This window comes from Terrapene carolina, unplaced genomic scaffold (genome assembly GCF_002925995.2).
Source record: "Terrapene carolina triunguis isolate 2854851 unplaced genomic scaffold, T_m_triunguis-2.0 Scaffold69, whole genome shotgun sequence".
NCBI classification, from domain to species: domain Eukaryota; kingdom Metazoa; phylum Chordata; order Testudines; family Emydidae; genus Terrapene; species Terrapene triunguis.
Genome location: NW_020664420.1, coordinates 19376803 through 19390414, shown reverse-complemented (window position 1 = coordinate 19390414; position 13612 = coordinate 19376803). Strand labels below are relative to the sequence as shown.

At 43.6% G+C, this 13612-nt stretch overlaps 1 protein-coding gene across 1 annotated transcript in view; it reads right to left on the bottom strand.

The window, feature by feature from the left end:
* The window catches only part of WDR70 (WD repeat domain 70), a 254989-nt gene that overhangs the window by 185761 nt on the left and 55616 nt on the right, over nt 1-13612 (bottom strand). The window contains exon 6 of the mRNA XM_026649057.2: nt 499-558. Coding sequence (XP_026504842.1) covers nt 499-558 — 60 coding nt within the window. The remainder of the gene's footprint in view (nt 1-498; nt 559-13612) is intronic.

Genomic DNA, 13612 nt, shown 5'->3' with positions numbered 1-13612 from the left:
TTCTGACATGGACTTCCTGTCATTTGCTTTTTTCCTAATCCTTTTGGAAAGAAAACAGTTGATCTGAGGACCTTAAATTACTTCCCAACAGGATTCTGCTCTTGTGATCCAGTTTTCCAGTTAAGGATTTACCCGCAGCCCCAAACTACAAATATCAGCAGCTACCACTCCAAGACACTTGAGGACTTTCTTTTTTTATTTAAAAAAAAAAAAAAAAAGGTATTTCGCACCCATCAATCTTTATGACCTCCATCTTCACCTCCAAATATCAGGCCTTTTGTTACTTATCTTCATAGCTGCAGAGTCCAGAAAGGAGCTTTGTATTGGCACTGGTGGCTGCCCAGTTGGACAGAGGTTACTTACCTTTTCCTACTGTATTTCATTTTAGGTTTTATGGCTGTTGCAACCAAATATATAATTTATCTCATTTGTCATAAGTGGTTCAAAAATTCTGGAGAAATCCATAAGGATATAAAAAGTCTAGGAGTTATCACTTACAGTTTTGGTCCCGTGCTGGAGTGTAATTTCATGAGAGTCTGGAATTTTCTTGACAGGGTTCTGAAACAAACGAAAAAAATACAATTTTATGGACGTAGCCTATTGCCATTACATCAAGAAAACCATCGCAATAAAATAAGCTGCTTACCCTGAACAGGAAATGAAAACCAATTTCTACTTTTTCCTGATAATATTTTTGAGAGTAAAATCATTTCTGCATAAAATGTTATAAAATATGTATATGCCATTAATAAGGTAGCAGTACTATAAACAGAATAATGGATAGGCTTTAAGTATTTAGGGGAAAATTCCATGTAGGGTTCTTATAGCTTCAGTGAGAAGAAACCATACAATTTGGGATTTTTTTTTAAATGAACATATACCTAAGGGGAGGGGAACAATTAAAAACTAATGATAATCTAAAATATTTTTCTTTTTCCATTCTGTCCGTTAGAAAAAATAAAACTTCTCCTGTGGGGCCCTTGATCCCAAAGACCTTAAAATCTTGAATTACAAATGTTAATAAATCATACTACCTCTCAAATCATTGGAATTTGTCAAGTATTATTTATTACACATTTAATGCAACAATCTAAAACTACATCATAACAATTCATGTTATATACAATGTAGATAGGACAAAGGATAGGCTTTAAAGATTTATCTCAGGCTCTACTGTGACCACAAGCATGCCACTAGGACAGTTTTTGTCTCAGGCTATTCAATGTAGTCAATCTGATGTAATTCAGAGCAGTTTGTTTTAACCCAATATATAGACCTAAAGCCATTTACAAGCCCCAGAAGATTTATAAGAACTCTAAAACATCTATTTAACAACTGTTACAAATATGTAAATAGTTACTCTAAATAGTAAAGTTGAAGGAATTTCAGTCTGTGTAAGTTAAAGTTTTAATGAAGGTCACTTGAACCATTCACAAAACACTCATTTAACTGGCATTACTTAATGTTCTAAAATAGTTACAATCCAACATTCTGATGCCAGATCTGTTGTTATAACTTTCTACTACAAGAACTCGATTAAAAATTACTTTTAAAAGTATAGTTTACAGTGTAATTAGTAAAACTGTCCGTAGGGTAGAGCCCTAACAAGGGATATCAAAACTCATGGACACCAGATTCCACAATGCAAGTTGCTTGCATTAGATTGTTGCACATTTATTTGATATAGGTGTAGCATAAGGGTAAATCATTCCTATTTTAATTTCTTTCCATTTACATTCTATAAGCCCCAAATGGTCATTAGTGTAAATATAATACAGAGTTTGACATAGCCTCTTTAGGAGAAGGGTTCAAATCAGAGACACATGCTTAGTTAAACAGCCTATACTTGTTCTCACTCTCAGACTCCAGACAATTTTTCAGAAAAGGGGATAATTCTACATACAGCCCACAGGCCCACTTAGTTGAATGTCAGCATAAAGTACCCTAACGGATCACAACTCCAGATCCAAATACCGGCAATACTAGGGAAGAAGTTTGGATCTGGAGCCCTATTTACAGTTCAGGCCCCACCTCTATAAAGCACCAGAAAAAGTTATTTTTGTATTATTAATTAAGCCTCCAGTGGCTGATCCTCTTTAATATTCTAAAGTGCTTTAATTACTGTTTGGGTGATACCAAGAACTGCTCATCAGTAATTTATGGTACTTGATATCACCAAGAGCTCTAGAACATTTTATAAAACAGGAGGCAGGCAAGGAAAATCGTATATGTAGATAGCGACAAGTTTCAGAGATTTATGCATCTGCCACAGCAGAGGAAGCACCAACTTTCAAGCACAACCTTCATCACCAGAGATTGAGAATCTTCATTGGTTAGCAGCAGCAAAAACAGAGCATTTTGAACGCTATTAGTATATTCGGTGCAAGGGTGTTAAGAAAAATGTTATATGCCAGCTCACAGAAAACAAGTTTACTTTCAAAATTATGTCTATATTTCAGTACTTAATGTAGTTTTAAGGGGTAGCCTGCCTGTCTTGTGAGGTCTTTCAATGTGATACACAGCAGCAGAGCAGGCAAGGGAGCCCTTACAAATATGAAAAAGGAGATTTGCCACTACCATATTAAGTAGTAACGAACTGGACTATTTTCAATTAGCTGTTTATGCTTCATCTTTTAGGTGAGTAACAGCACTTATAAAAAAAAATTAAGATGACTTTATTTAACTATCTCAAAGCTACCAAGAAACACCAGTAAAAAAGCTTTCCATACAATTCCCTCAGATTAGTAAATAAAATGTGCAAGACAGACCAACATTTATTTCATTTCAATCTCTAGTACCTCCAAGTGGTAATAATTAGGTCTCCTTCTCTTTGAGATGAACACAAAGTTCACATAAAGAGGTTTCTTGTTGTGAAGCACTCATGTTGAACATATTTCTGGCTACTTAACAATAAGGCGGAGCAACAGATATGTGTAAACAGTACCACCTGATAAATCTTAGAATTCTAACAGCTTGTTCCTGAAAATCAGACACAGTCAGAGGGGTCATTGTGCTATACTCTGTGCTGTCCAAGGGATTCCTGACATTTAAACTAACTGTTTAGATTATTCAAAACAAATTAAGATAACAATCTCCAGGGACATATCTTGGCAAAGCATATCTTAAAATATTTACCACCAAAAAAAAAAAAAAATCAATGTGACTCATTCTGTTTTAGTAACTCTAAACTTCCTAAATTATGGAGGACACTATAAATATCTCAAACTTGCAAAAACAAATGTCTATATATGAACACAAGTACAGATGTAACTAGCGATTTTCCAGTAATGTAATTCCAAAGAACAAGGAACACCAGAGAAGGATTTTTCATGCTCTAAAGAAAAACATTTAAGTAGTATAGTCTGACAAGTGCTGACTTTTGTGCTAGGAAGAACCCCACACATCTTGGGAGTTTAACTATAAGCTTGACTAAATACTAAAACAAATTGTTTGTTCAATATAAAACTGTACATTAATCTTGGGTTACTAACTTGGAATCCCAATGAAATATGGGGTGCACTTACTGTAAGGTGGGTGCAAAACTGGTTGAAAGACCATATGGAAAGAGTAGTTACAATGGATCTCTGTCAAATTAGGGGGATAGATCTAGTGGGATCTTGCAGGGGTCTGTGCTGGGTCCGGTACCAGTCAATGTTTTCATTAAGGACTTGGAAAATGGAGTGGAGAGTATGCTTATAACATTTGTAGACAACACCAAGCTGAGAAGGGCGCCAAGCACTTTGGAGGACAAAGTAAGAACTCAAAATGACTGTAACAAATTGGAGGAGAATTTGTCTAAAATCAACAAGATGAAATTCTATAAAGACAAGTACAAAGTACTACACTTAGGGAGGAAAAATCAAATGCATAATTACAAAATGGAAAATAATTACCTACGTGGTAGTACTGCTGAAAAGGGGGTTATAGAGGATCACAAACTGAATACAAGTCAATGATGTGATGCACTCACAAAAAAGGCTAATATTCTGGGATGCATTCACAGGAGTATTGTATGTAATTATTCCACTTGGCACTGATGAAGCCTCAGCTGGAGTTTTACGTCCAGTTCTGGTCAGCACACTTTAGAAAATATGTGGACAAACTGGAGAGAATCCAGAGGAAAGCAACAAAAATGGTAAAAGGTTTAGAAAACCTGAACTATGATGGAAGATTAAAAAACTGGCATAATTAGTCCTAAGAAAAGACAGGGGGTGGGAAGGGCACCTGATAACCATCTTCTAATATGTTAAGCATTGTTATAAAGAAGAAAGTGATCAATTGTTCTCCACATCCACTGAATGTAGGATGAGAAAGCTTAATCTGCAGCAAGTGAGATTTAGGTTAGATATTAAGAAAAACTTTTAAACTATAAGAATATTTAAGCACTGGAATAGGCTTCCAAGGGAAGTTGTAGAATCCCAGTCACTGTAGGGCTTTAAGAACACGTTAGACAAACACCTGTCAGGGATATTCTAGGAACAGTTTGTCCTGCCTCAGTGTAGGGGGCTGGACTGGATAACCTCTCACGGTCCCGTCCAAACCTACATTTCTAGGATTCTATGTTAGTCTATTGCCATGCTAAATAATGTTGAATTTGAACTGAGAATATGTACCCTGACTAGAAGCAACAAGAAATCTGAACAGATATTCTTGAGTGTAACAAAACAAAAGTTTTGGTATGGCAACTTTAGTTTCCTTCCCACTTATCACAGAAATTGACCTGATTAACATTTTCCCTTGTATTTCTACAAAACTTTGCATTTTTATTGCTTTAAGATGTTAATGAGTTTTTAAACCTGTAAAATATTATTCAATTAGCCAGCAGCCCCGCTCCTTTAAATTGACCCTTCATTGTTGAGAATTTGGTCTCAGCTTGCACACTGAATTTCTGCAGAGAAGATCACAAGTCCGAAATCTGGACCACTGCTCCTCTTTGTTGCAAGTAACTCCACCTCTACCTGTTTGCTACCTATTTGCTGGGCTTTCGGTGTCTCCTCCCAGCAGCCTCTTCTTTCTCAGCCCCAGATGGAGCTTTTGCTTATCTCGAAGCAACTATACGTTAATACCAATGCAGGGCTTCTTCAGATTGGTGATCTCCTTCCAGAAAGTCAGTTTAAAAGACAAGACAAAATACAAGGAGGACACCAGTCATTCTACAATTTGGACTAAACCTAGCTGAACCTGAGGTGAAGCCTGGGCAAGCTAAATAAAGCAGAATAAGAACATAAGAATGGCCATACTGCATCAAACCAAAGGTCCATCTAGTTCCGACAGTGGCCAAAGCCAGGTGCTTTAGAGGGAATAAACAGAACAGGTAATCATCAAATGATCCATCCCCGTTGCCCATTCCCAACTTCCAGCAAACAGAGGCTAGGGATCATATAAGGTGGAAGGGAATGGGCTTGGAACACCCCTCAGTTCCTTCGCATCGGACGTCCTGGGGAAGACTCTAATACAGAGGGGACGGAGGATGGGTCATGGAATACGTTTGCCTCACATCTCAAAGAACCATAGTTACAGTAAGTAACCATTTCTTCTTCGAGTAGATGCAGACATGTATTCCAAGTAGGTGACTTGCGAGCAGTACCCCCATCCGGAGGTGGGGCTCAGAGTCTATATGAGTAAGGATCGCAGGACCGTTCTTCCAACATTAGCGTCCACTCTGGAAGAAGCAGTGATCACATAATGGTCCATAAATGTACGTATGGATAATCATGTGGTGGCCCTGCATATGTCCAATATGGAAATGTCATTGAGGAACACTAGTGACATTGCATGTGCTCTCATTGAATGAGCCCACATCTGCTGAGGCATAAATGATTCTATCTCATACGCAGTCTTGATGCAAGACGTTATCCATCTAGAGATGGTCTGCACAGAGACAGCCTGTCCTTTCATGCAGTCTGCGTATGATACAAACAGGAGAGGCAAAACACGAAACTGTTCAGATAAAAGGCTAAATAACATCTATTGTCTAACGTATGGAGGCATTGCTCCTCCAGGGAGGAATGTGGCTTGGGGAAAAATACATGCAAATACACACACTGGTTCAAATGAAACTGAGAGATCACCTTGGATGTGAACTTCAGGTATGGCAGCAATGTTACCTTGTCCCTAGAGAACTGCGTATAAGGAGGCCCCAACATCAGGGCTGCAACTCATCCACCCTCCTAGCAAAGGTAATGGCTACCAAGAACGCAGTTTTCTGAGACAGGAGGGGCAGCAGACAGGAAGGAAGAGGCTTGAATGGACGCCCCATTAGAGCTGCTAAAACGTGTTCAGGTCCCACAAAGACAGCTCTCAGACTAGAGGATGCTTGGGGTGCAAAAAGCCGGGAGCCGGCCCTGAACTAAGATGTTCCCTGTCAGCTGAGGCTTTCAGGCTGCGCTGGAACTGACGCTGCAGTTCTGGCTGAAGTCGCTAGATGGCGCTCATGGCAGCCTGAACTGCAGCCCAGCCTGGGTGTGAGGAGCTGGGGAGGGAGGGAGGGAAGTGGGGCCCGGGATGCAGGGAGGGGGGAGGGGTCCTGCTGTCGCTGCTGCTCTGAGTCTCCCTAGGGCGGGGCGGCGTTTCCCCGCCCGAGGGGGCTGTGCAGGGCAACGCCGGGCTGAGCAGGAGGCGAGGATCCCGGCTCGCGCGCTGACAGGGTGAGCGGCTGGGCAGCCCGAGCTGCCAGTGAGCTGCCGCCTCCTGCCCCCGCCCGGACCCAGCCCGCCGCGCACCTCCCCCGCCTCAGCCCCGCGCTGCCTGCCCTGGGCGGGGAGAGGTAGAGCTCGGCTCCGAGCGGGGCAGCGGGGGATACTGCCCTGCCGGGGGATCCCTGCGGCTCAGGCACCTGGGGATCAGTATCCGTCCTCTCGGCTCTACCTGCACGGGACTGGGGAAGCAGCTGTCAGCGCCTGCCCCTCTCAGCCCTTGCACCCCCCATCCCGCTCGCAGCCCCTCCACTTGTACCTCCCCCCATCGCTCCTTCGCCGCACCCCTTCCCCTTGTACTCTCCGTTCACCCACACCTCTCCCCTTGTACCCTCCCCCAGCCCTCTCCTCCCGCACCTCCCCCTTCCCCTGCACCTCTTCTCCCGCAACCCTCCTGATACCCTCTCTCCTCCTCCACCCTCCTCCGTGAGTACATCACACCCCGCTTCTCTGCCAGTGTAGAGCCCCCAAACGCCCCCACACCCACTCCTCTGCCTGAACCCTCTTTACTAGATCCCCATCCTTTTCCGGGTACAAGGTTTGAGGGTTAGTCTCTATGCCTTCCATGTGCATTTGGAGCACTAAAGATGGGGTTGCGGGGAACGGGGGGGGCGAGATTTATACTAAAGTGAAATAAAAATAGGAGAAACAGTTTGATCCCCACTGCAAGTGTAAACGGGGATTGCTGTGGTGAATGAGGAGGTCACGTTTGGGGAGGGAGAGCCCAGGGCTGGGGCGGCAGGGGATATGGGTGGGGGAGGGCACTGGTAGGGGGGGAGAGCACAGGGCTGGGGTGGGGGGCGGCAAAAAACCTAGAGCCAGCCCTGATAAAAGTGGGCCAGTCTGTCCCCAACTGGAACAGTGCTCTGGATCAATGCGTCAAAATGGGTCTTTAGCAGGCGCTGAAGGAATGTGAACAGACTGCCCGGGCACCAAGCTCGAGTACTTCCTCTTGTGAGACATGTCCCTCTTCCTGAGGTAGTCTCGCTATCTCTGTGGGAAGGGCTGCAAAATAGGATGCTTAGGCCTGTATGGCTATTGTTGCTGCACTCCAGCGTTGTGACTCTGCATTTGTGCCTACACTCCCAAAGACCTTAAGATAGCCCTCAAATCCTTAAAGGAATGCAGGGTTTCATCAGTCTTGTCCAAACACAAGGTTTGGCCACTGAAAGGCAAGTTCCTCAATCGCTCGCTGGACATCGAGCGCAATCCCCGAGTTTTGGAGCCAAGAAGCCCTCCTCATAGTAATTACTGAGGCCATTGCCCTGGCCAAGGTATCTGCAAGATCAAGGGTGGATTGCAGTGACATCTTGGCTACCAAGCAGCCCTCGGTGACAAACACCCAAAATTAATCACGTGAAGCCTCGGGCAAGTGCTCTTCAAATTTTGCCATAGCCAAATAATTGAGAAAGTCGCACCTGGACAACAAAGCTTGCTGGTTCATGATCTTCATCTGTAATGATGAGCAGATGTATATTTTTTCTGCCCAAAAGCTCCAAATGCTTAGAGTCTCTGTCCTTGGGGGTGGACTCGAACCTGCCCTGCAAGGCTCTTTCATTCACCGCTGTGACCACCAAGGAGTTTAGGGCCAGATGGGAATAGAACCCTTCTATCTCTGTACCGGCACAAAACAGTGCTTCTCCAAGTGCTTGGCCACTGGTGGTACCGAGGCTGGCATTCCCAAAGGGCTCTCGCAGGTTCAAGGAGTGCCTCATTAACAGGGAGGGCCACTCTTCCTGGGAGAGAAGGCTGAAGAAGGTACACAAGTTTATGGGTATTCTCCTGGAGAAACTCTGCTTGAATACCAAGGGATGCAGTCACCTACCGTAAAAGGTTTTAGTGCTCCTTGAAGTCCTCCGGAAGGAAGGGGAGGACAAACCAGGTAGCACCGCATCATCTGGGGATAAGGACGAGGCTGTTGGCTGAGCCATCGATGGGTCCTGCTTCTGAGGTAGCATCTCTAGCTGGGGAAACTCTGGTAGCTCCACAGAAAGGGGAACCATGAGTGCCTGGGCTTGCAGCCAATCCGCAGCCACTAATGCCGCACGTGCACGCAATCTCACCTTTGATTTGGGCAATGAGCAAGATCTCCAGGAACAAGGAGCTTCCCGCTGAGCACAAGGAGGCCACAGTTATGGGTAAGGTATTGGTGGCGAGTAGGTGCGGGCCAGGGGCCTCTGTCCTGGCTTCAGGGCGCATGCCTACACTGGTAGTGGTAGCAGTCTACTGGTGGTCTTCAAATCTTCTCCAGTGAAGTGGAGCAGGAGGACGAGTATCCCAACTCTGAAACGGAGGTGTCCTGGGACCTCGGAGACATGGGAAGGAGCAAACTCCAGAGAGGGCCAACTGGCGAGCAGACTCATCCGTGGCCCAGACCAAGGTCAGAAGCAGCACTCCTGAAGTAGTCGGCACTACTGGTGCTGAATGTGTCAGTGCCACAGGCAAGGTCGATCTCAGTGCAGACAGTGGTACCAGAACGCCTGAGTGCCTCAACATCAAGGCATTAGGAAGGGCCTAGTACTGAAGACCCACGTACCAACTCTGGTGCTGTGTCCATGCCATCAACTGGGAGGAGTGCTTCCCCCTGTGGTGCCAAAGGGCCTGAAAGTTCAGCGGCACGCTTCAACTGGGGTTCCACTGTGGGCGTCAGCCTTGCAAAGTTCTGGACCAGCAGTGAAGACAGGACTGAAATCTGCCACAGCCTAGTAAGCCGACATGGACGCCATCAGTACCGGCATCATTTGTTGGTACTGTACTCAATGGACACCTGGAGGGCAGAACCCGAGTTTATCTGCGCTGTACTGAGGGAGGGTCACAGGTACCCATGCCACTCCGTACTCCAAAACCAGTCCCAGGCCTGTCCACACTCTTCTTAGGGGAGGCAGAAGAGTCACCCTGGGACCTGGAATGCTCACAATTTGTCTTGGGAGACCTTTTCTTTGGCACCGATGGCTGAGAATGGCTCCTGTGCCTCTTCGGAGAGGCCCCTATCCTGGAACAAGAGGCAGTAGCAGTTTTCAAGCACAAGGAAAGACTTGGCAGTTAGTGAGTGGGGCTGCATGGCCTGTTCAATCAGGTACTGGTTGAGGCGAAGGTCCCACGCCACTTTAGTCCTCTTTTTTTAATGATCGTCAGATCAAATAGCGCTCTTTATGGTGGGCTTCACCAAGGCAGAGCAAGCACCGCGTGTGGGGGTCACTGTTGGGAACTGCCATTCCACACAAAGGGCAATGCTTGAACCCCAGCGAGGGCATCACTGGGGAGCAATACCACCAATGCTATATAACTTTTTTTTTTAAACACTAACTAAACTATTAGCCATGTACAATGAGCTAGGTTAAGAGGATGAATTCAAGATTGTGAAACAACGATCACACAGAGCACCAATGCCAGCCAATAGGCAGTGAGAAGGAATTGAGGGGGGGGTTGGAGCGGTGCCGCCTGATATCACCAGACGTGAGCACCGCCCCCTCTGGGTACTGGTAGGCAAAAGTCTCTAGTTTCAGCACATGGAATGTGCACACAACTACTTGGAATACATGTCTGCATCTACCCAAAGAAGCAGCTAAGGTCCTATGTTTATTATCACTTGCTGATTTCCATTTAAAATGTGCTCAGTTTACATGTAAAAGGATATCTTTTCTAAGTGCCAACTACACATTCAACCTGGGTTCTTTCTTTCTCACAGATCACCAGTAATAAAGGTTCTATAGGGAAAATTAGGCTCAGGAGACACTTGTGCAACCTCATTGTCTTTAAACAATGCCTTCAATTATACCTGTGAAAAAACCCCTCCCCCGCTTACAATGGGTTTCCACAGGTGTAACTGAATGGAAATTAGTAAACAATTTTGCTGATGATGCATAGTTCTATCATTGTGGAGTCTGCAGTGCTATCCAGAAAATTAAAAACAGGGAAAAAGTCTTACTCTACAGATTTGTGATAAAATGTGCCATTTTTACATAGTCACTTTTCAATGTAGAACTGTCTTTTAAGCCCTTTACCAACTGTACATCGACAACAAAGGAGAAAACTTCAGAGCTAAAATCTTCCTTTGGGTATCTGACGTATTTCACTAGCAAATGGTAACTTATTATGAAAGCACAGGTCATGAGCACATAGCTCAGGCTGAGTAAGAAGTTTTCAGTTGAACAAGAGCTGTAAACCTTTATTTTGTAAAAATCTCATTTAAATGGCAAAAAACAACACACAGAAAGTAAACTCTGAGTAATATTTTTCATTTTGGTTTGATGAAAACTGGGTTGATACACAGACAATAAATAATAAGCTTCAAAATCACTCCCCACTTTTGCAAGTTTTTTTAAAATGAATTCTCTCACCTTTTTTGGACACCTTTTGCAAGAAATCTTACACTCTGGGATCTTTATTTTGCTACAGATGTTGCTCCTCATATGCTGATTAACATAATATTAGTTATAAATATGTAGTGTAGTAGGTTGTGATTTTTCAATTTTTTCTCCATAACTGAAAAGACGAATCTACCATATTTAGCTGTGAAGATGTAATATGTCCACTCAGATTAAACCCATGTTGTGAGAGAGATTAAGTGGTGAAGGAGGATATATGAAAGAGAAATACATGTGCACACATACTCTCTCCCCCCCACATTAAACACACGCATGCACACTCTCACCCTTCTAAATACCCTGTAGCCTAGAGGAAGTTCCATGGGCTGAAAAAGAGAAGATCATGAGCTCAAATATACACCACAGTCAGTAGAGGTGAGATTTCCAGGAATCTCACCAGCCATCTTATTAACCACAGACATAAATCCTAACCCCAGAAGGCACTCAAGTATGAGCTGCCACCCCATTTTACAAATAAGTTAGCAGAGAGGTTATATGACATCACAGTAAGCAGAGTCAGGAACGGAACACAAGATTCAAACATGGTAGACCCAAATCTTACATACTCAGCCAGACTGCCTTTCAGAGTCAATGTGCTTTCGTTAGCCTATCTCTAACCCATATTCTTCTACCAGTATTCATGATCACCAGAAGGCTACTGCTATCCAGCAAACAGTTGTGTAACCCACAGGGAAAGTGTGTGTCAAGTCCTTCTGTAGTGGCTAGACAAGCTAGCAATTACTCGTGTAGCTCAAGTGGTAGAGGTCTGAGCAGGGGTTCTGAATGTCTTTTTGCACTCTAGCACAAAATTAAGGCAGAATAAACTTCCCAATCTATTGGTACAGAAACATCTGAAGTCACTGTCAAGAATGTGCACTTGAGGGCAAGTTTGAGAAAGAGGGGTATGTATTGTTTTTCCGTATATATTGGAGATGGAAGAAAATGCTTTATGGAGTGTGTTATCAAGTGTTTTAGCCAAACTGAAACTGGAAAGGAGTGCAGGAGACTCCTCCCTTAACTTTTCATTTCCTAGATTTTAGGGTTTTGAGTTGGTGGGTGGGTCCTGATAAAACCTTAACTCTCAAACACACGAGAACTGTGCGTAGTATTTTCTAAAGTGTGGCTTCAAAAAGAAATATAAAAAGGAAAATTTTGTAATTAAGCCAGCAGATGGCACCTAAGTGAAAGCATCTGGAGGATCAACGGGCCAAGAAGCTGGAGGATGTCATGACAGCTGGGAATGGAGCTGGAGGCTGAGCACCATGTTGGCTGTAGTGTGTGTGAGGGGGAGAAAGTGGAGGGCCACTCTGTGGAAGGAAGGAGGACTGTGCTGCTCAGTCTGGGCCTCTAGGCTGGTGGGGTGTGCTTCTCCTCGGCTTCTCAACCTTCACCTTCCCTTGGGACATATGTGAGTTTAAGTCCAAAGTGCTCACAACAAGTCCCAGTCTAGAAGCATCCATGACAATTCCTTTTACCCAGGCTCCTGTACACTTGCATCCAGGGCAACAATGTGTTGGCTGCAAACACACACAGCCATCTTGTGTATCAGGCATCTTGGATGATGTCCCCACATGAGATATCCACAATGGGGGGAGGGATGTATTACTGAAAGAAAAATTAGGAGGATTTTCACGGCTCCATGATGGATGCACAGGACACGAAGGAATAAAAAATATTAAGAGGATGCTGTAGAGTCATGCTTGTCAGTCTCCATTCCTAAAGCAGATAATACTGTAACAGCACAGACTCACATTCTGAGTTATTAGTTTGTTCTGTGGTCTAAGATAAACCCCTCCAAGGATACAGTCAAAAATTCCGGGGGAGTTTGAATAGATGAATTTCCTTTCTAATGTGTACAGGAGGCAAACTTAATTTAACCAGTGCAGAAATAGCACCTTGTCTTACTTCTCCCAACATCTCCTAATCCACAGCCTCAAGATTTTTTTCTTAGATCCACATTAAAGAGCCTTCCTAGGTTTAACTAGCAAGAGAAAATACCTTAGATTTGACTTTCATCTCTATGAATGCCTAAAAACACAAATCTACAATGTTATTATAGGTCAGCTAGAAAATATTTTATTGAACGATGGGTGAACCGTCATTCAGACTGTTCCCAGACACTTGTAAGTAACTTGCACAGAATCTTTGCTTCCTTCATTTGCCACTTATTGCTCAGTTTCCCTTCCTGAAAAACCTCCTTTGGTTCAGTGTCTAACAACAGGTAATACAATTAGATTTGCAGCATGGTTTGTAAAGGTCTCTTTATACATAAATATTACACTCCTAAAGTATACAGAGCCTGTCTCCTCTTTCTCCTGGTAATTAGCTTTAAGAGTTGGGAGGTGAGGTGTGATTATTTTTCATCACATATTCTGGAATCTCACTCAGATGATTTCTAAATTCATAATGAGCCCTTAATCTATGAAGTCATAGTTGCCATTAATATTTATGAGTTGGGAATTGTTCTCACGTACGTGAACAAGATAGATTCACTTGAGCCTTTTCCAAGGCAAATTATAATCTCTGATAAAACTGCTTTAAATGTAAAAT